Raw genomic sequence first — 21339 nt, 5'->3', positions numbered from 1 at the left:
GCACTATTTCTACACCTCAGTCAATACATTGTCTAAAATTAAATAGGTGCGTCCGCCCAGCTCCATTAAAGGTGACTTTAAACAACTCTAACCCTCTCAACCTTAATGTTGACTTGCCAGCTAAGAAGACTCAACATGTAAATAAGACAGCTTTCTCCTCCTTTGGTAGAACATCCTCCTGTACCTCTGTGCCCCAAGCTAACACGTCCTGGACCAGTCGGTCCACTGAATACACAGAACCGGTAAAACAATCAATGAGCCGACTCAAAAATGGTCAAAGTCACAGAGAATTACTGGGATTAATAATTGTTATGTAATTACTGAATGTCAAATTGTAATCCCCTTACACTGGTCATTACTGTAAAAAGTCACGACACCACCGTAACACGTTACGAAGTAATGCGTCACTACCCAACACTGCATATAAACTGCAAGACAACATACAAGACACGTTATAATGTGGTAGAAATGTATAGAATATATTATCAGTGCGATGAATTTTCCAGAAAATGCACAATGCCATGATGTATATTGATATCACAAAGTAAAATAGATGTATTGTGATCGAGGATTTTATCTGTATTGCTCACTTTTAGGTCGTTTCCATTCACCACCAGTGTGGCGTTGGACGTGGAAGGTTCTCCCTAGCTCCTCTGCTTGAAATCTACTACTCATATATTTGGCAATTTATTCCACAGTGGGATGACTCATGCTGCTTAACACACACACACACAAACACACACACACACACACACACACACAGTATGGATACCTTATGTAACATTTAAAAGCCATTCAAACAACAGGGCCACAAGAATGCACAGTATTGATCAGTTTTAAAACAGTGTTTCTGTCTTGGGGTTAATGAAAAGATTATTTTCATTCATATTTTATATTACAGCTTGCAAGGTTTTCTTTTTGTTGTTTGTTTTTTATAATAATATAACAGGAAGTGAACAGTTCTCAAGTTATTCGGCCACTCTTTCACCCTCAAGATGTTGTTGTGTGTGAATGTAAGGGTATATAGGCCTATATGTATACACAGTATATATATATTTTTTTTTTTACAGGAAGATGGTGACATGCGAACCACATACCATCTTCCTGGTATAAATAAAACAAACCCAAGAGCCATTTTGTGTACAGTGAGAGAAGCTATAGCAGCTGCTATTTTCACAGGGAATCCAGGCATGAAATGTGTTATGGAGCATTATAATGAGTTGAGAGAAGTGGACATTCAGGCTGCATTTAATGTAGATAACAGTGGTAAAAATGTGATGGTGTGAATCACGTGGGTGAGCAAACACAATGTGCTGCAGCCAACTAACATTTTCAGCAATTTTATTTTATTTTTTTGCTAGCTACACAGTTACATATTTATCAATTCCAACATAAATAACAAACATCTTCCTTTCTCAGAATAGTAACACGGGTACACAAATGCCCACTAGTTCCATTTAATTATTTACCTGTATTTTTTTTTCTGGTCTTCATAGATCATGGAAGAGTTCATATATTTTTTCTCATGAAAATAAAAAACAACAATAGACACATTTCCCCAAAGCCTGATAATATTTTTTTTGTAGATTTGTCCCTTCAAAATAAAGCATTTTGTACACCAAGACCACCAGAGACAGAGAGAGACAGAGAGAGACTCACTGTGGATAAGATGTACAATAGCAGCATCTTTCTTCTGTAGACACAGTAGAGCGTAATGAATCCTCGTGGGCTTAACAGAGCTGTCATGTTTCCTTAACAGCTTCATCACAGCTTTCCTCTCATAGCTCCAAGGAAAAAGTGGATCACAGGATCTTCATGTCTGCAAATCTGTATGTCTCAAAACCTGCAGACATGAACGAGCTATAGCTGATGATGAGACAGACAGAAAACCTTTTGAGCATAAATGAGAAACACACGGCATCCCCACAGCTGCTGTGAGATCGCCATGACGCTGCAGTATAAGACTTCTTAAACTTCTTCTTGTCACAATTAACAAAAGAGCTGCTGAGTGCTGTTTTCATTGATTCGTGCTTCTGTTTCTCCTCACTACTATCTCTCCATTCTCCAGTACAAACAAGTGGAGCAGTACATGTCGTTCCACAAACTACCGGCTGACTTCCGACAGAAAATCCATGACTACTATGAGCACAGATACCAGGGCAAGATGTTTGATGAAGAGAGCATCCTGGAGGAGCTTAATGAGCCTCTGCGCGAGGTATGAAAACACCCAAGCATCCACTTGCTCATTCACCCACAAATACACACACTTCTCAGCTCTCCCACAGAGTAAGTGGACCAGAATAAATTGATTACAACAGCTATAGTCTCCTTCTGCACAAAAAAACACATAACCTGGTAGTTAAAAATGTCATTTCCAGAACTCTCTGTATTGATTTATTTATTAACTGCTAGGTAGTCACCTGAACTTTTTTTTTTACCAGTTTTTTACTGAATTTTAAAAGAAAGAAACAGAAAAGTTTTTCTTGCTGCCAACAGAAACTCCATGTTTACTCCAGTAGAGAGTAAACAAGGTCCACTTGCTTCAAAGACACTCAAAGTATGCTTCAGGTAACAGAAAATGAAGAGAAAAATAGGGAGAATACTCAAATGAGCTGTGCCAGTGTCCCTCAAGGCAAATAAACAAAAATGGTTCACCAGGAATGTTTGCTCTGGATATGAGGTTTTTATTAACCTGATTTTTAGAGTAAACAGTCATAACTTTTCATTTTTTCAAAGAGAAAACGGAAAATAATGAACTGAATCATGAAAAAAATAATCAGAAGTTGTCCTGAAATGCCAATGCAGAACACCCCCAAAATAATTAAAGCTAAATCTCAGCACATATTTTTCACAACTGTCTGTTGGAATTGTTGCAGTGTAACTATTTAACAAGGCTGCAATACTGCATGAAAACACAAACTGAGACAGACAGTCTTATGACATCCAATACAACATTATGATCCAACGCCGTTTCCTGTTACCATTTAGGAAATCGTCAACTTCAACTGCCGTAAGCTGGTGGCCTCCATGCCGCTGTTTGCCAATGCTGATCCCAACTTTGTGACAGCCATGCTGACCAAACTGAGATTTGAAGTCTTCCAGCCCAAAGACTACATCGTCAGAGAGGGCACCATCGGCAAGAAGATGTACTTCATCCAGCACGGGGTGGTCACCGTCCTCACCAAAGGAAGCATCGGCATGAAGCTGATGGACGGGTCGTACTTTGGAGGTATGTCACTGTCTTTGTCATCTTAGGATCATCGGTTACTGCTCTATTCTATTGTGTTCTGTTCTATCTTATTATTCTTTATGTTCTGTTTATAACAACATAATAGAAAACTAAAACAGAGCAGGATTGAACTTCATTTAACATAACAGAAAGAAGTTTAATATAATAGAATGATAGGATAGAACAGTTATATTCTTCTCTCTTCTACTACTATATTCCATTTTATTCTGTTCTTAACACAATGGAACAGAATAATAGGATTGAATAGAAATGAGTAGAGTAGAACATAACAAATCATAACATAACAGACCAGAATAGAACAACATGGAAAGGAACATAACACCTCATAAAGAATAGGGTAGAACATAATATAATATAATATATTATTTTATTCAATGCTTGCAGGCATTCACACTCTGTTTACACTTCGAAATCCGCTACATTCAAATATAATCCACTACAGTAATATCACAAATGGCTTTACTATTTAAATAAGAATATTGTAGCAACAAACAGATAAAGGGAATAAAACAGCACCCTGACATTCTGCTTGGACTTTTTGTGCAGTCCTGCCTCACAGCTAACTTCTGTTCCCACTTTCTCAGGCTGTTGTTTTTCTGTGGCTGTTTAAAAACCTGTGGTGCCTTTGCTGCTATCGCCACCCATAAACCCACACAGGCGTGCACAAACACACACACACACACACACACACACACACACACACACACACACACACACACACACACACACACACACACACACACACACACACACAGTTTTAAGTCTTGTGGGTTGATGGTTTGGGCTGCATTTTTAACATCCGGTGCCCTCTGGAGCGACCGCAGTTCATCGACAGTAATGTTGATGTGCCAGCAGCCAAAGGGCACTGTTGGAGTGGTAAAGACACACACACGCACGTACACATCACACATACACTCATCCAATTAATAACAGCTAATTAGCACAGCACAACGGTGATGATGGGCACCATTTGTAATAGTCCTTCCTGCCTTCAGGGAGGAAATCACAGGTCTCTTCATGAGCTTGGACTGGAGGGACAACATGGTTTAACCACAGCAGGGTGGTGCAGTGCTGTGTGTATTTATGGTAAAATCTCTCAATTAGTTAGTAGCACGAAGTACATAGTGATGTCAGGCCAAACGTGACTTTGTTCCAATTTATATTTATAGAATGTATTAAGATTAGTGGTTAAAAACATTAAGAGTCAGACAAAGAGTGTTGATAAATGTTACACATGCTACAGAAAAGCAATACTGTGTCTCCTGTCATTTAGATTTCTTGGCCTGTACTACTGGCAACATTCCTCATTAGTAAACCTTGGCTGGATCGGTTCCATTATTGTATTAATACATTTAGAAACGAGGCAGAGCTTTGCATACTATTTTCTATGGCTGTAAATGCAGCTGAGTCTGCAGCTTTTGGCTATTTCTTTAGAAGCTGCTATCTGGAATAACGTAATAATGTACCCCTTGTTCATCCATCACTTACCATTTGTTCATTAAATAACTGTTTTATGCTTGCCTAAATTGGATTTGGTAACAATATTGGGAACTGAGTTTTGTAGAGTTGCATATTCACTAGCTGACTGTTAGTCTGCGGAGGTTTGTGTTACTGCTGTTGTGACTAGTCTGAACTGCCAAAGCTTTCGAAATATGTTGCCTCAAAGTCACTTTTGTGTCTTGTAATTAAAATAATTTATATTTATAATACTGCAGATGGAGCAGCTTATGTAGATAACTGATTATCTATGAACTGGCATACATTTTCTGAACAAGGGAGAAAATATGTTTATATGGGTACCAGAAACAGGAGGAGTTTCACTGGGAACATATCAAGCAATAAAACTGTAGAAGAGAGAAGAGAATTTAGGAAATTATAGTTTCTACTAATGGGAACAGGAAACAGTGTATCTGAGGTTAAAGGTCAGTCATTATTGCACACAGTGCCTGGAATATTCAAATCACTGCTAAAATTCACTGTACCCATCCTGGATTTCTCTGTATTTTTAATGATATTTGAGGATGAAAGTTGTCCCATCCACAAGCTATAAATGGTTACCCAGTGGTTTGAACAGCTTTTTAATGCAGCCCCGATGGTTTCATTAGTTATCCTCTCCCAGCCCTTCCCACTAATGATACAAGCAAAATGCAGATGGTTGTGTTATGCATAACAAGGAAGGTCCTAAGTGACAATTTATGAAAGGACATCTGGGGCATCTTTTGGATTTTTCCACCAATCTAACCAAACTATTGAATCTGTAACGCTTAAAACTTCCTCGAACATGACTAGACAGAACTCAGGCAAAAAAGAAAATGTATAAACTTGTTACTCAGTATGTCTTTACACTGACATTTAGCTAATTTGACTATGCTTTAAATTCAGAATCAACAAATTCCTGAGTAATACTATGACTACATGTTGTAGTTGTGTGTTGTGTCTAAAGAGCTTTACATCCAACAGCTTTTACTTCCATTAAGCTGTAGAGTGTCTCTCTGCAGAGGCTATTAATCATTAATCTACTGAGGATATATAAATCCTTTATCAAATAGGCAAAAAACATGGTCATGCCCAAGGTCACATTTAAATAACCTCTGAATAAAAAGCTACTGTATCCTGACTCATAGACAGTGAGTGCGTGTCAGTGTATGTGAATGTACTGTACGTACAGTATGCATCTGTTGTATACAGACAGTCTGAGTGTTTATATGCAAGGGAAGAAACCCTGAAAACATCCGGCAGTTGAGGCGTAGATCAGGGGTTTTCCGGGAATCAAACGGGGTCCTTGAGGGGGTTGTCGGGATCCCCAGCAGAAATAAATGATTTTCACAGTTTTTGGAGGTTGGAACAAGGGAAGAATTAGGCTTGGCTGTTAAGATTGATTGTAATTTATAGTGATCCCAGTTTGATCATTGATTGACTATGAAAACTTTATTATCTTCAAACCTAAAAATAAAATAAAAAATACTTAAGGAGATTCCTTAAGACAAAAGCTACTCAAATTGGGGCTCTGTAGTCTAATGTGCATCTATTGTGGGGGTCCAAGACATGAAAAAGTTTGGGAACCCCATGCCTAGATCCTGCCATTATGGCTGATTTTACTATTTTTCTGCCTCAAAAGAATAGTTAAGAGATTTTCTTCAAGCTTTAGATGAGATTAGATAATATCGATACCAAGTTCATGTCTGTGCAGTAAATAGGACGCTAGAACCAGCAGCCAGTTAGCTTAGCTTAGTATAAAGACTGATATATATACATATATTTATATATATATATATTTATGCTTTGAAATGATATGCATAGGTTTGTGTGTCTTCAGTTTTTCTTGAAGCCCTCCTGGTTTATTCGGTTTCTGAAGCGTCAGGCTTGCTGCTGGAGACACCACAGTCACAAACACTCAGTAACAGTCCATTTCAGTGCCCCTATGCATCCTCCTAATGGAGTCTCCTTGTGTTTCGTTATTTTTCTCCCTTTCCCACAGAGAGTCAGAGGAGGTTGACCTTTTAGGTGGGGGGAAAGAAGGGCATATGGTTGTCAAGACAACAGTCAGCCCCAGCCCATAAAAAAAGCTAGAGAGAAGAAGATACTGGGGGAAAGGGAGGCGAACAACTGAATGTAATGAAGCTTAGCTGCACATCTCCAAATATAGAGTGTGCGTCCTTCACACAGCTGTCAGTGCTGGAGGAAATACTCTGTTTTTCTGTCAGTGGGTCAGACTGACTACACACAGCCACTGCATGCAAAAACCAATTTCATTCTGAGCACACATTTGTTTAAGGCCTGGAGTTTCAGCCCAGACTTTCAAAAGCTTGATGAATCCAAATATTTAAATGACTAAAATAACCCTGACCCTGAACGTTTGGGCCAAAGTGTATGGAAAATAATCAAACTTATTGCACATACAGTATCCTAAAGTGATATTTAGAGTGAATGTTTGGCTTAAGGTGGTATGAATTACTCACTTGTAGTAGTATTGATGCATATGGACATCAGCTCAGGCTACAAACCAAGAACTTCCTGACAAGACTTCAAGCTGCAAAAATTTTAATCGTCTTCAATAAAAGATCTTTTGTGCATGTTGTTTTGTAATAGTCTAATAGCAGGGTACCATTTTCAGACTGCTTGACAAATCTCTCCTCATTTGTAGCATCTCTGTTCTTTTCTCTGTCACAGCATGACACCCGGAAATATGTCAGTCTGCCATCTTGTGATCTGACTGTCTCCTGTCTGGTCTCTCTTTCACCCCATCAGAGATCTGCCTGCTGACCCGTGGCAGACGGACGGCCAGTGTGCGAGCAGACACCTACTGTCGCCTGTACTCTCTCTCAGTGGACAATTTCAATGAGGTGCTGGAGGAGTATCCCATGATGAGGAGGGCCTTTGAGACAGTTGCCATTGACAGATTGGACAGGATAGGTAAGACTGCCACCTGGTTCAACAAAAACTCCACCAGTTGCTTTCATTTGATATGGTTTAACAATAAATTACAGTTTAACGTAGTGTTCATTGGTGTGTAAAGATGTCCAAACCTTTGTATAACTGGTCAGTATTAGTCCCAAAGATTTATTTTGGATCTTTTTTTTTTTTTTCTTAATTTGGGTAGAAGTGAACAGCGCCTTTTTAAACTATTATTATTATTATTCCCAGTTTTCGGTCATGCCAAGCAATTTTCTCATTACTTGTTTTCACTTTGCCCATCCAACACAATGTTAGGTACATTTATACACTGATAAATGTGGACATCTTATAGCTAAAGTGTTTTTATGGTAGCTTAAAGTTGTCTTATAAACACATGCCTATCCAAACCATGGAGATTTGGTTTCAGTCTCACAGACAAGTCATCAAATCTCTCAATAAGCACACGTGAGTCCACGTGGCTTTTAATTTCTATCCCTTTATTGTAAATCTACAGTAAATACAAAAATGTAACAAATCAATCTTTCCATCCAGACCTAATATATGAAACGTGTCTTGGAGGTTTAGTCATGAGTAATTGGCATTACGCTTCACTAAAAATAAAAGTGACAGGTATGGTATCTGCATAAGCATACTGTATGAGCCATTCATAAGATGAAATCAAGCATAAGGAAAATGTATTCATTCATTAATGTGATGTCTTTGTCAAAACACTGCACTATCTGACAGCTGTAATGTACTGTATGGATGATCCACACAATGTGTGTGTTGGGGGAAGGAGTCGAGGCTGAAAATATATTCATGGCTGTGAATCATTTTATATGTAAATTTATCCCAGCAATTGAATGTTTTTTCTGTGCATATATGCCATTTTGGAAATGTTATTTAACATATATTGAAACTTGTGGGTATCATGTCAGAAACTGCTGAGCAATGTGAGTTTTTTTTTTTTTTTTTTTACCTTTGTTGTCTCTTAATTTGCTGATTGAAAAAAATTAATTGCTCAGCAGTGACCTGGGTTTAACATCTTTGGTTCAAATGCATAATCACACACACACACACACACATACAAACATTCACAGAGACTGCTTTATCCCAGTGAAGTCTTAGAAGCCCCTTGTTAGCAAATAAAAAGAAACATGTTACTTTTCTTGCCCCCCAAGGTCAGCAGTGCTGCAGATGTCACATCCCCCTGTCACATGACCGCACTTCACATGTTTACAAAAGCTCTGCATCCGCCACCTGCCAGCTGTTGCCATAGCAGCCAGATTCCACACATGAGCAGCCTTCAGTCATTCAGCTCACATATTTGGAGGGAGACTGACATGTCTGCTTTAGGGCCTTCCACCAACCAAATATTCCCATTGGGCTCCCTCTGTTTTTGATGAATATTAATCACTAATAATGTGTTCTTTTGTTTAGCTTTATCAAGAGTATTTGTCAGAAAAAGACATCCGGATCAAACACTCAGATTAAGAAGCCATGTTAAGAATATGAAATGAACTTACAGACTTGCAAGTAATCACTCAAGCTTTGTTCATTTTAAGCGTAAAGAATGATTGTTTGGCGTGTCTCTATAAGATCCTTATTTTAAAATCTAGTGCGATGCAATGCTTCAAAGATCAATTGTTTAAAAAAACAAACTCAAATGTTTCGGTTCAGTCACATTTAAGATTTTTTTGTTGAGCATCTGTGACCAGGAGTGCTTATTTAGGATCAGTTCCACCTGATGGAACATAATTACTCATATTTTTGATGCAACCAGGCTTGCTCCATCACCCATGCAGACATTTTCATAAAAACAGTGTTGGACCTGTGAGCCAATCCTACATAGATAGGGGTAAATCCCTTGTCCCCTGTCTTCATACCCTTAATGCATCAAAGTGTAAACACAGTGTCACATAAGATCAGCAGAAGATGTTGTAGAGCAGTGATTTAAGGGGGGGAATTAAGGTGTTACTTCATAATGAATAGACATTGTTATGAAAGAAACGATGCAACAGATGTGTGAGTTCTGCAAACGAGGAAGCTTCAGCTCACTAACTGCATCCATTTCAAAAGGATTCTTACCTCTAAGGCTTCATAACCCCCAGTAAGGCTCTGCACTACTGTGCCTACCTCCCTATCAGATGGTTGCTCTGTTCCCTTTCATCTCATCCTTAAGTGCCATTATCACCTGTAGAATTTGTTTGACCACTCGGCTGGTGGCACCAGGCAGAGGCAGACAATCCTGCTCTAACCAGTTTCTAGCCTTCTTTGAGGAAGACCTTGTGGTGCTCCTCGAGGAAGAACTCAGCATCACCACCAGCATTTCCAGGCTGCAGCACAGTGAATGGGGATTCCACTCCCTCCTCTCTCCAGAGCCTGATAGAGAACCTCATCACCAAGCCCTGTCTGCCAAACTGTGTTTTTGGTTCACAGATGGAATCCGTGCAACATGCTCAGAGGGCACAGTCGTCACCATAGTCTGGATCTGCCTCCTCCCATTCTTCTCCTTCTGGCCAGGCAGCTGTCTGCATTAGAGAGGAACAAGTTCATCACCAGCCTTTTAGACCTCTTTGTTTCGTGGGTATCACTCGGCTGTTGTGCTGACTAACAACCTAGCTTGCTTGCCAGCTCTCTAGACCGCCTGCTGCATCTCAGAACTAAGCTAATCACCAGTGACAGTAGTGCAGAAGAGCAATATGCGCTACTCAAGTTGCCCACAGTCACACTTCCCTACATGCCCATCTCCTGAGAATCTTTCTTCGTCCCCAAGATACAGCAGATGGTGGATCATGTGGGTGCAAATAAGAAATCCCAACCTTCTCCCCCAGCTGAGCTTGTTGAGCAGAGAGCCAACCTGACTGGCCTTTATCATCATCATCATCATCATCATCATCATCATCATCATCATCATCATCATCATCGTTGGCTGACTGCTCCATATTTCAACATTTCAGCCCTCCCATCAGCTGGGTGCAAGCCTGGGTGAGCTGCCAACCCCATGCGTCCTGCAAAATGTCCAGTAAAAATTGGATGAAAAGGGGGTGTAGCCCAACACATTACAATATCTCTCAAGGAAAAATATTTTCTTCTCCTACTTCATCCTCTCATTATCCTATAACTGTTATGGAAAGGCTCCATTTATCTACACCGAGAGGCTCGCCACCTGGATTGGACTTTCTCCCTTTCCCCTTAACTCTAGCATCTTCAGGTACGGTTAATAGAGTTCTGCAGTCAGCATTTTTGTACCTCTGGTTTCCTCGCCTCAAAATCAATGGGTTCCTTTTAATGGGTTTTTGGTTACATGCCTGCAATAAGTTCTGTGGTTCACACAAGCATAGAGATTTTCACATTTTGTTCTACGACATAAACAACCTAGTACACTTGTAGATTTTAATTTCAAGACTTAATTACAACTTGGAAGTTAAGCGGTGGTGAAGTCATGTGACCGCGGTGTAGTATAGTATATAGGTGTAGTGTAGTTTATAGGCTAACATTAACTTTTTACTTCTGGCAATTGCATTTATGCTTTAAAAATTATAAAAGTGGTGTTCATTTGTAGAGATTATATTGCTGAACAAAATGTGTAAGTATCATAAACCTTTGTTTGCTACAGAGCTTTTTTCTGCAATAATCCAAAATGCCATTGGCTTTTGTCGAAAGAACCAGTGTGACACTTCTGTGTTGGCCTACAAAAAGACGTCATCCCTGCAGCACTCTGTCAGCAAACATATTGAAGATTTGTCTGCCTCACCCCGCCATTAGTTACCTCCCTTTACATGTCAAAACAATTGATTCACAGGTGAGAAAAAATTGTTTACCAAATAGGCTCCTTCTCTCTCTTCATTAAGAAGAGAGATGTTTCTGTTTACCTCTTCCATCACTCTTCCTGGTCATTATATCAGAGAGGAGGAACTTGTAAACTTGTCAACTTTCACCAAGTTTCAGACAAAACAGTCTCTAACACGCTCATCTTATTACCTGACAGATCACACTTTCCTGCTGTGATGTCTCTATCTCCGTCTATAGGAAATGTTTTTGAGAAATGTGAGAGTCAAGGGTTATCATTACACTATGCCTGCTCCATTATGACCTCCTTGTGTTGTTCAGCACAGTTGTGTGACCCTGGGTGGGCCCAAAACCTCTTCTCAAATGTGCACCTGGTTTCTGAGCTAACCTTGAGCTGTGCAGCAAACCACTCTATGCCTCTAGCCCTCTGATCTATCAGAAAGTCATGAGGAAACTGTGATTTTGTCTTGAGAGTTTACATACTGGTGAGATGTCACAAGCATTAAAATAGCCCTGAGTCATTCACAGCCTGATGTCACATGAAAGTTGGGGGGTTGAGGTCACGTGAGTTGTTAAGGTGGTGTGGCCTTTATGAGTCATCACTTTAGTTATGGTGTTAACTGGGGTTTTGCCAGGATAGCATAAACTGCTGAGTTTTGATCAGAAGAGGTGGATTTTTTTGGCATTGCTCCTGCAGATTGGAATTATGAGGTCCATAGATGACTTGTTGATCCTTTCCACCTCACAACAGGCCCCCATGATTCTGGTTATGTGATACATCACATGCCTGTTTTTTTCCATCAATTAAAAAAGTGCAAAGAAAAGTGCTAATCAACAGATACAGCAACTGCTTTTTTTGTCACCACGGTCACAGCTGAGGTGCTGATGCCTTGTGTCAGCTGCCCATCTGTTTCTGAAAATTAGGCCAGTTATGATGCATCCAGCTGTGGTTTGAACTGCTGCGGCTGAATCCAGTAAACTACTGGTAGCTCATGGTTCATCTTTCTGCACAGACATGAGCTGGTTTGGCTCTTTGGACCTGCGACTAGGAAGCATCTCCCATCACACACAAGTATTCATAGATGCACAGTGAATATTGTGATTCACAGACCACTCACTGGGACTACTTCCTTTGACAATGTTCAGCTGGCCCTTTGTTTTCAGTTTCTTGAGTTTAAGGGGACCTGAGATGTAAGCTTGCTGCTCCTTTGTAGGGCATGCTACCATCTATTTCAATGGAAGGAGCATCAGTTATCTCTAGTGCTGCATACCTATGAGGGGTTAAGTAAAAGTGAAGCCTGATATATGACTACAGCTCATAGAGCTGGAGTTAAATCCAGATAACTATTCTTTCCTCCTGGAGGACCAATGCATGCCAAATACCAGCCATGTGCGAGTACACACATACCCCAAACACGTGCATCATCTAATCAAATACAGGTCGTACAACCATAGACACAGAAGCACAAATAAAGAAATTGTTTGGTAAAAGACATGCTTGCTCTCACATTGTCAGCACTGAGGTGACTGCAAATAGACTGGCCTATCCCCATAACAGAGAATCAGTGAAAAATATAAGGTGCTCTCTATTTATCTATCCATCCCATCTATCTGTGTGTGAGTGTGTGTGTCAGTGATGAATTATTGGGTGGAGAAAACGACAGATAGTTCCATATATAGGCTACTATATCCTCGATGCCAGGAATAGAATAAAGGATAAACTTGTTATTTATGCGTCTGGTAAAAAATGACAATAAGAGAAAGTGGGATAATTCTGGGCAAAAAACTTTACTTTTATAACTAAGAATGTTGTTTAAGCAACCAATAGCATCTACTTCAGCAACAATGCAACTTTCTGTCTCCATGTCACTGCAGGCAAGAAGAACTCAATCCTGATGCACAAAGTTCAGCATGATCTGAACTCGGGTGTTTTCAACAACCGCGAGAATGAGATGATCCAGGAGATAGTTAAATATGATCGGGAGATGGTCCAGCAAGTTGATGTACCACGACCGCGGGCCATGTCCATGACACCTCCTCTACATGGTGGGATCTTTACTCATCCAGGTTCCTCCACCCAACCCCAGAATTCAGCAATTGCCACTCTGCAGCAGGCCGTAGCAATGAACTTTTGTCCCCCCATGCAAGGGAACTCAGTGGGAGCAGGAAACCTGCAGTCTCCCAGGATGGTGAGGAGATTCCAGGTGATGGAAAATGTATCCAGCCCTGTCTCAGCCTCTCCACTGCAGTCTCAGCTCCTTGCTTCCGGTGCCTTTGCTCCTATCCTGTCCAGCCCACCTGTCCAGAGCCCGCTGGCAGTTGTAGGACGATCATTCCAGTATGGATCCAGTGGCCTAGCTGGTCCCACCTCAGGCTCCCAGCTTTCTCTTGCCCAGCAACACATAGCCAGTCCTGCACACCGGCCCAGCACACATAAGAGTACCCATTCCTTGCAAATGGGCAGTCTGAGCCAAGACGCTAGGGCATTGTCAGCCTCTCAGCCCTCACTGCCTCATGAGGGGTTGCAACCAGGTGCCCCTAGTCCGCCCCAGTCTACACGAGTCTCCTCCACGTCCATTGGACCCCCTCAGACCCCATCAGGTCACACAGGCATCCGGAGTGCAATACCACATAGGGTGGTACTGCCCCACCAGATGTCTGTGGGCGCCTTCCCTGCAGCATCTCTGCCCGGTTCTGTGCAGGGTTTTGGGGCTGGTGCAGGTCTGGCAGTAGGGGGTGTGGGAACAGGTCTGGGGGACTCGGGACGACCCAAGAAGGACTCTATAGTGAGCCTTCCTGAGACAGACCACATCAAAGTAAGATCCAGGCTATCCTCAAACTTGTGATCTCAATGAAATCTTCTTGACAGGTGACTCAATGAGGGGCTTGACTGCAGGAACACAGGGGGGATTTCTGCTCTTTCTCCTACTGTTCCTTTTCTCTCTATCTGCTCCAGTTTGACTATCCGAATGTATGAATGTTGAGTGAGTGGCAGCAGGGAGACTGAGAGGAGACTGTTTTAACATAATAAAGTCTGTATGGTGACTTTTAAATCTGCAGCATTGAGATGTTTCTACTCACAGACATAGGAGTTGCACAGATAGTAGTGGTGGTAAAGTAGCATCTTCCCATCTCCGACTCCTTTATTTACTGTATTTCATAACATAGTCAACAACATATCTGCTTCGTTATCCTCTCATCACCTCATTTAATGCAAACTTGGTGTCGGATGGGACTAAAAGAAAATCAGGGACCTGCTTCAGATACCAGAAGTTGGCACTTTACTGGGGTTTAACTGCTGTATCTACCACATTTTGTCAGTAGGCTGGCTGTAAAAGGGGATTCTCAAAACTGTATAATAATTGTGGTTTCGTAAAATAATTTAGTTAAGTATCCTTATGGACAAAATTTGTAGGAACAATTTGATAATATTCAATAATAAGAAACAAAAGCACTGCGTTTATTTCAGTATTTAGTTAGGTCTGTTGTGTTTTTGTTTTATGCCCAAATTATGCCCTGTGGAGCCTATTTGGATGCTCAAAAATAATTAATATAGAGGCTTGTTATGAGACTAGTGTTTCACTCAACTTGTCCTGGAGGCAGTATCTTAGGACAGGAAATACATTCAGTGACAGTAAGTTTATAGAAATTTTTTTACTTTATTGGAAAGCACACAATAGAGGAAGACAGACAAAAGGAGAAAGAAAGGAGGGATGGATTGCAAAAAAAATTGAAGCCATATTTTCTCCTTGACTATTGATATTAATGGATGATTGAGTATATTTAAAAATCAAACTGGCATTTTCAGAATCTAGTTGGCCTCTTTTGTAAGTCTTCCTCACCTCTGATAGTCCCCACAGATAAATATGCGTGCAACTAGGATCTTGAGATTACAGACAATGAATATCCTTCATACTGATATTACAGCTGTGGGACAGCCAAGCCATCGATTTCTACAGGAAATGTCTGCATGTTTGTTTAATTTAAAGCTGCATTAATCAATTTTTTTGTATTAACAGTGAATCAGATGAATAAGGGTAATGTGAAGGGAGCTGCTTGTAGTGATGAGCCCACAGAAGAATGATCGCTTAACTCTGCATATCCATGGAGCTTTTTAGTCCCTTTTAAGCTTACTGTTTTGGCTTTAAAGCCCACAGACCCCACTATGTGTGGCCTGCACATTGTGGCCTGTAAGCTAAAGAGACAGATATTTTTTTTCAGGAGTTGGTGTAGAATAAACCAGATATGAAGGGGTCAAAACTCTACTTGTAAAGTTAAATAAAGTTGTTATACTACAAGTGTTGCTGGAGTTTTGACCTGTTTAGACTTTTTCTTTTCTCGATGCACCTTGTAAGTAGGTGCAGTCATGCCAGAAATCCCGACTCTGCTTCTACAGGACTACACCATAATAAGGCAAGTAAATATCAAATATATCTGTCAGTTAGCCAGAAAGTAGGATTATTATGGTACTGCTGGATGTGTAAGTAGCCAATCGTTTGCTTAAATGTCAACTTCATTGGTTTGCTGTTTGTGTGCCCCCAAGTGTCCAAAAATTAATTAATGCAGCTTTAAGACTAATGAGTTAAGATCTAATAAAAAATATACCTGAATAAAAGGCACTTCCTCTTAATAGCAGATTTGGTTTATAAAGTAAGGGGTTATGGACTATAGTCATGTGAGTAGTGATATCCCACACTTTGTGAAAGTATTTATTGTATCTTATAAATTATAATTCACTGCCAGTTAATGACAAAGAATTTTATATGACTTAAAATGTAAATCAATTGACACTCACATAATCAAAATATAAATCCATTATTTTCTAACCCTGAATCACACATGTCTTGCAGCAGCAGTCAGGCAATGTGTCACTATGCCAAAGTCCATTCATACTGATAATGAAACTCCTGCAAAGCTCAACCCTACTGTAAACGCTACTGTTTTGATCAACAGCCAAGGACAGTGCAGGTACTTTGTAGGATCTATATTGCAGTGTGCCTCTGTCATTAATGCCTCAATAAGAGTTCATCAGATGCCGCTGATTTGTGTCCAAAAGCATTAGGAAGGGAACCTTTTCCTCCCGGACCTGGCATTCTCTTCACCTCATCTCACTAATGTCTGAACCATTACTGAGTAATGAGAGTGGAAATTGGAATCCCTCAGGTCTGTTTGGGACTGTTATTATTCTCCTTTGATTGGATTTCATTGTACAGTGCCAATGATGAGTTCCTCTTCTATGATCTTTTTTGCATTTTCATTATATTTACTTTCAGTTCCTGCATTGTTATCTGAATTGAGAGTTCCAAATGGGACAAAGTTGAAGGTTTCTTAAGTAATTTTATACAGCGTTTTTGAGGTCTGTTGTGTTTTTGTTTTATGCCCAAATTATGCCCTGTGGAACCTATTTGGATGCTCAAAAATAATTCATATAGAGGCTTGTTATGAGACTAGTGTTTCACTCAACTTCACATTGTGTCCTTGAGGCAGTATCTTAGGACAGGAAATACATTCAGTGACAGTAAGTTTATAGACATTTTTTACTCTATTGGAAAGCACACAATAGAGGAAGACAGACAAAAGGAGAAAGAAAGGAAGTAGAAACAGGATGGATTGCAAAAAAAAACGGTCAATAGTTAAACTCAAATCACTAGCATATATTTAGTAACTGAAGCGCACTGATCCTAAACAACCCCACAATTTAAATAAAAGATGAAGAATGAACAGAGTGAAACCAAAGTTTCAAGGCCTGTAATGTTTGGTATGCAAATGTTTCAAAATGTTAAGATATGACTGACATGTCACAGACTGAATTATTCACGCTGACTAAACTTACAAATCAGAGAACATAACACTAAACCCATTCAGTCATGTTGTCTGAAAGTGATGTTTATTTTCACACAAAGCAATAACTGTTTGAAGAAGTGTGAGTTTATGCAGACGATGTTCTGTTGTATCCTGCAGGCGTTAATGAAGATGCAATATTTCACATTTTGGATGGCTTTACCAAACTTCACTTAGAATTTGTTTAAAGTCTGTTTTTGGAGGAACTTGATAAGAGATATTCTGATTTAAAACACACTCTTTAATGACAAATACTATTGACATGGTTGTTATTTCGTAGTGTTCATCATGTAAACCTATTTATTAATTTAGGCTAGTTAACTGTAACTGTAGACATTATGAAAAAGAAAATGTCTGAATATCTTTTTAATCTTTGACAAAATGCATATTATCAGCTGGTATGAACTGATATTACTTGAGCATATAATTAAAGCAGAACAAAACCGTTTGCATTACAAAAGATGTATCACTTCTGTTTCTACAGTCGCTCACAGTACCACCCACAGTTTGTATATAACCCTGTGCCAGTTGCTGTGAGGTCTGCATGGTTTCTATTGTGTTTGTTTTATTTGTTTATTTATTTTTCTAATCTCACACCCCAGTCCATTTGCAAAGCCTGGTCCGTTAGATTTTTTCCCCCTTCTATGCTGTTACCTCGACCATCTGATTAGCATGTTGCCCAGAACTCTGTAAATGCCCTTTTCCCTCTTTTTGCAACTTTACAAACATATTTAATGTTATGTAAATGCTACAACAACTCTGCTTTTTCAGTACACCCTCCAGGATTTGGGAAGGAGGTGTCTTTGCCCCCACACACACAGCAGCAGCAGCAGCAGCAACATCAACGGATCTGTATTTACCAGGTTGTGTTTTCAACATGTTTTTTTTTTTTTTTTTATGACTTTCTTTGTAAATCCCCTTTTTTGTGTCTTCAATGCTACACCTTTTCAAAGTATTTTCCATTACAATTTTTATTCAGTTTTGTGTTGTGGGTTCATCAATGATAGTAAAGCATGGGGATTCAGAGTGTTTAAAATGTTAACCTACAAGGGCTGTTCATGTGGATTGAGCGATGGTGTGATTTTTGTGTTGCTAACTTTTGTCACACAAGTACATTCATGCTAATGAGTTCAGATTATTTTTCTCTTATTGGCCAATACACCAACACTAAAAAATATAAAATGCACTTTTTTATACTATTTGTTTCTGTATTTTACAGGATACAATACAAAATGATTCAATATCTAACCACAGTCATTCAGCATATATTTGTGATTTCCTTTACATCCCTTCTTTTTGTTAGCTTAACTCTTTCGCTTTTGTTCTCAGATCTCAGACCTGTTAGTGTGTGTAATGGCATTCAATAATACAGAGTACAAATCCAACAGCAATACCAAAAACAATCCTATAGACACTACAGACACATGTAGGTCAAATAATGTACACTGAGATCTTCACCACTAACCATGAATTCCCTTGAAGCAAACAGGTGATCTCAGGCAGCCACTGTCTGTGAAAGCAGACACAGTGCAGTACAAGCGTTTCTGTGTCAGGGACCTGATTTTCTTTTATTGAGCCACTCTACAACTGTCACATCCCATAACATGTACTGTGCATACCTAGTGCCTAGCATATATTGTAGTCTCCACATACGTATTATATTCTTTGTGTGTGTGGCTGTAAAAAAAATGCAAGCTCCTCACAATGCAAACATCATTGTCAGTTATATCCCACTGCAATATATGTAAAAAGGAAAACAAATAAATTGTATTTGAATACAGTATGATTCCACTGCTTTATGTTTAGGTAAATAATTTGGTTTAGCATATTGGAAAAGCACAAACAGGTTACTAGTTAATAATTTTGCATATTCTTAATAGAAACAGAACTTCTTAATGCAATAAAGGCATGTGATGGTGACTGCCTCTGCTTTCTGTTAGTCGTGATGTTATTGCTAATGTGTCAGAGTTACAATGGCCTCTGAATCTTTGTTATTGATTGTTTACTTCTTACTGATTTAATAACATCTGGTTATCTGCCTGGTTATGAAGAGATAAAAAAAACCTTCAAACTCAGTAAAAGATTGCCATATTTCTTGTGTGAAATAGTGAATTAATAGGTTGAGTATTTGAATGCTTTCATTATAAAATGTGATTTTTTTAAAAACCTATTTATGTGCAGTTGTCAGTATTTTAGTATGCAGCTGGTTCTCTCTTATATGCGGTAATTTGATGTTTATTCACCGAGGACTATAAAGAATTTACATGAACCACTTGATTCTTGAAGAAATGTGCTTCCCGATCCCACTGAAAGTTAAGTTTAGATCGACTTCACTTCCCTCCACCTCGCTGGTTTCTACGTGAACATGTGTTTTTTTTTGTTAGCACTAGATAACTATATAAAATTGAGTTGATCTTAATATGACGGAAAGGCACAAATTGTCACTTACTTTGGTGACAACACTAGGAGAATTCATTTGAAAACTCTTGTATTGCTTTGTAGTATGGACAGGGAACAACGCCCGTTCAAACATCTCCGTTAAATCTTTCTAGAATCCATTATTCTCCTCTATTAATGATTCTTGATGGGGAATTTGGGGAAATTTGTCAGCCAGACTTTTAGTACAATTAGGACAGATGGTTTCTAAAGGGGAAACTGAAAAGAAGTCAGACACTTAGTGTGTGACTTTTCTGTTTAAAGGCGGATTATTAAAGAAGCCTCTGTAGATTTATTACTTTCTGCCCATAATTTACTAGCTATTTTGCCACAGTAGAAGCCCCTACATCCACAAAGTTATAAATCTCACATATATATCAAGATAAAAAAAACAACCTAGGTTTAAACTAGATCTAAACATGTAAAGAAAAGAAAGACCCCCTTCTTTTGGAAGTACATGTTCACTGAAAAGTCACAGCATCAGGCACCAGATGTGTGTGTACTGTATATGTTTGATGGTTGTTAATCAACTCATCACAGCCTGTCAGTCAGAAGAAAGGTCAGACAAAGGCATCTCACACTGACACACACACACACACACACACACACACACACACACACCTGCCAACACTGTACCACCTGCCTCCCTCTCCACTGTGCTGCCTCCTGCTGTCAGACAGCTCTGGCCCCACTTGCTCCCTCCAGGACTGTCTGCACACTCTGCTCCCCTGCTAGTGCCGCTGAGTGCTGGCCGCTCATGACGCCACGGGGCAGGAGATAGGCCGGGAGAGCCCAGGAGCCTGGCAAGGAAATCAAAGTGCTCTCAATGAGAGTGAGTGGTCCGGCTATCAGAGAGTGGCTTCCAGTTCTGGTATACCTGGCAGATAGCGCCCAACACTTCCATAGTGTCCACTTCCCAATGATCCTGTGGCTGGAATAAAGAACTTGCTAAAAGCCCAACACTACTGCCTGTGCTAGATAGGATATACTTCCTTCTCAATTCAACGGTACAGTCACATATTATCATATCAGCAAACATTAAATTCAGTGTAATGTAAAACAGCACAGGTGTTCCATACTAATATATCTATCATGACAAATATTCATCCCTTTTTGGATTTTGAAAAGGAACCCCTTTCTATCAACTAATGCAATCATGGTTGTCCATTGTTTCAACAGCTTATGTCTATTTCTGGTTGTGACAGGCCGAAGCCTATCCCAGCATGCTGTGGGTGTGAGACAGGGAAGCACCCCCAACAGGTCCCTGCTACATCACAAGGCTAACACAGATAGAGGGACACTCGGATTCACATTTATGAGCAATTTCAAACCTCAGCGTGTAGCTGGACTGTGGGCAGAAAGCAGCTAAGCTAGCTTGATGAAACAATCTTAACTCTATTTCCAATTTTTTTCCCAGAGCATTCATCTGCATCACAGTCTTCCTCACTTGGTGTACAGGAATAGATGCTACTGAGTATTCATCAGCAGATGAAAACTGAGCAAACTCCATCCTATAAAGCTCCAAAAAGAAAAAAAGCTAGTAAGTGGTCAAGACAGCTTGTTTATAACCTATTAAAATTGCCAAATATACCACATTCTAGCAATTAAGTTATTATTACATTAAC

The 21339-nt window shown here is 39.7% G+C and overlaps 1 protein-coding gene across 3 annotated transcripts in view; it reads left to right on the top strand.

Moving 5' to 3' along the window:
• Positions 1-19198, top strand: part of hcn2b (hyperpolarization activated cyclic nucleotide-gated potassium channel 2b) — a 47011-nt gene extending 27813 nt beyond the window's left edge. For all 3 annotated transcript variants that reach the window (XM_051376065.1, XM_051376067.1, XM_051376066.1), the window contains 4 exons: positions 2069-2215; positions 2989-3229; positions 7499-7663; positions 13313-19198. In XM_051376065.1, coding sequence (XP_051232025.1) covers positions 2069-2215; positions 2989-3229; positions 7499-7663; positions 13313-14283 — 1524 coding nt within the window. In that variant the 3' untranslated portion in view covers positions 14284-19198. The remainder of the gene's footprint in view (positions 1-2068; positions 2216-2988; positions 3230-7498; positions 7664-13312) is intronic.
• Positions 19199-21339: the final 2141 nt, after the last annotated feature.

The sequence above is a fragment of the Dicentrarchus labrax genome, unplaced genomic scaffold (assembly GCF_905237075.1).
Source record: "Dicentrarchus labrax unplaced genomic scaffold, dlabrax2021, whole genome shotgun sequence".
In the NCBI taxonomy this organism is placed as follows: Eukaryota; Metazoa; Chordata; class Actinopteri; family Moronidae; genus Dicentrarchus; species Dicentrarchus labrax.
The sequence above is the reverse complement of the archived record's forward strand: the minus strand, read 5'-3'. Positions and strand labels throughout refer to the sequence as shown.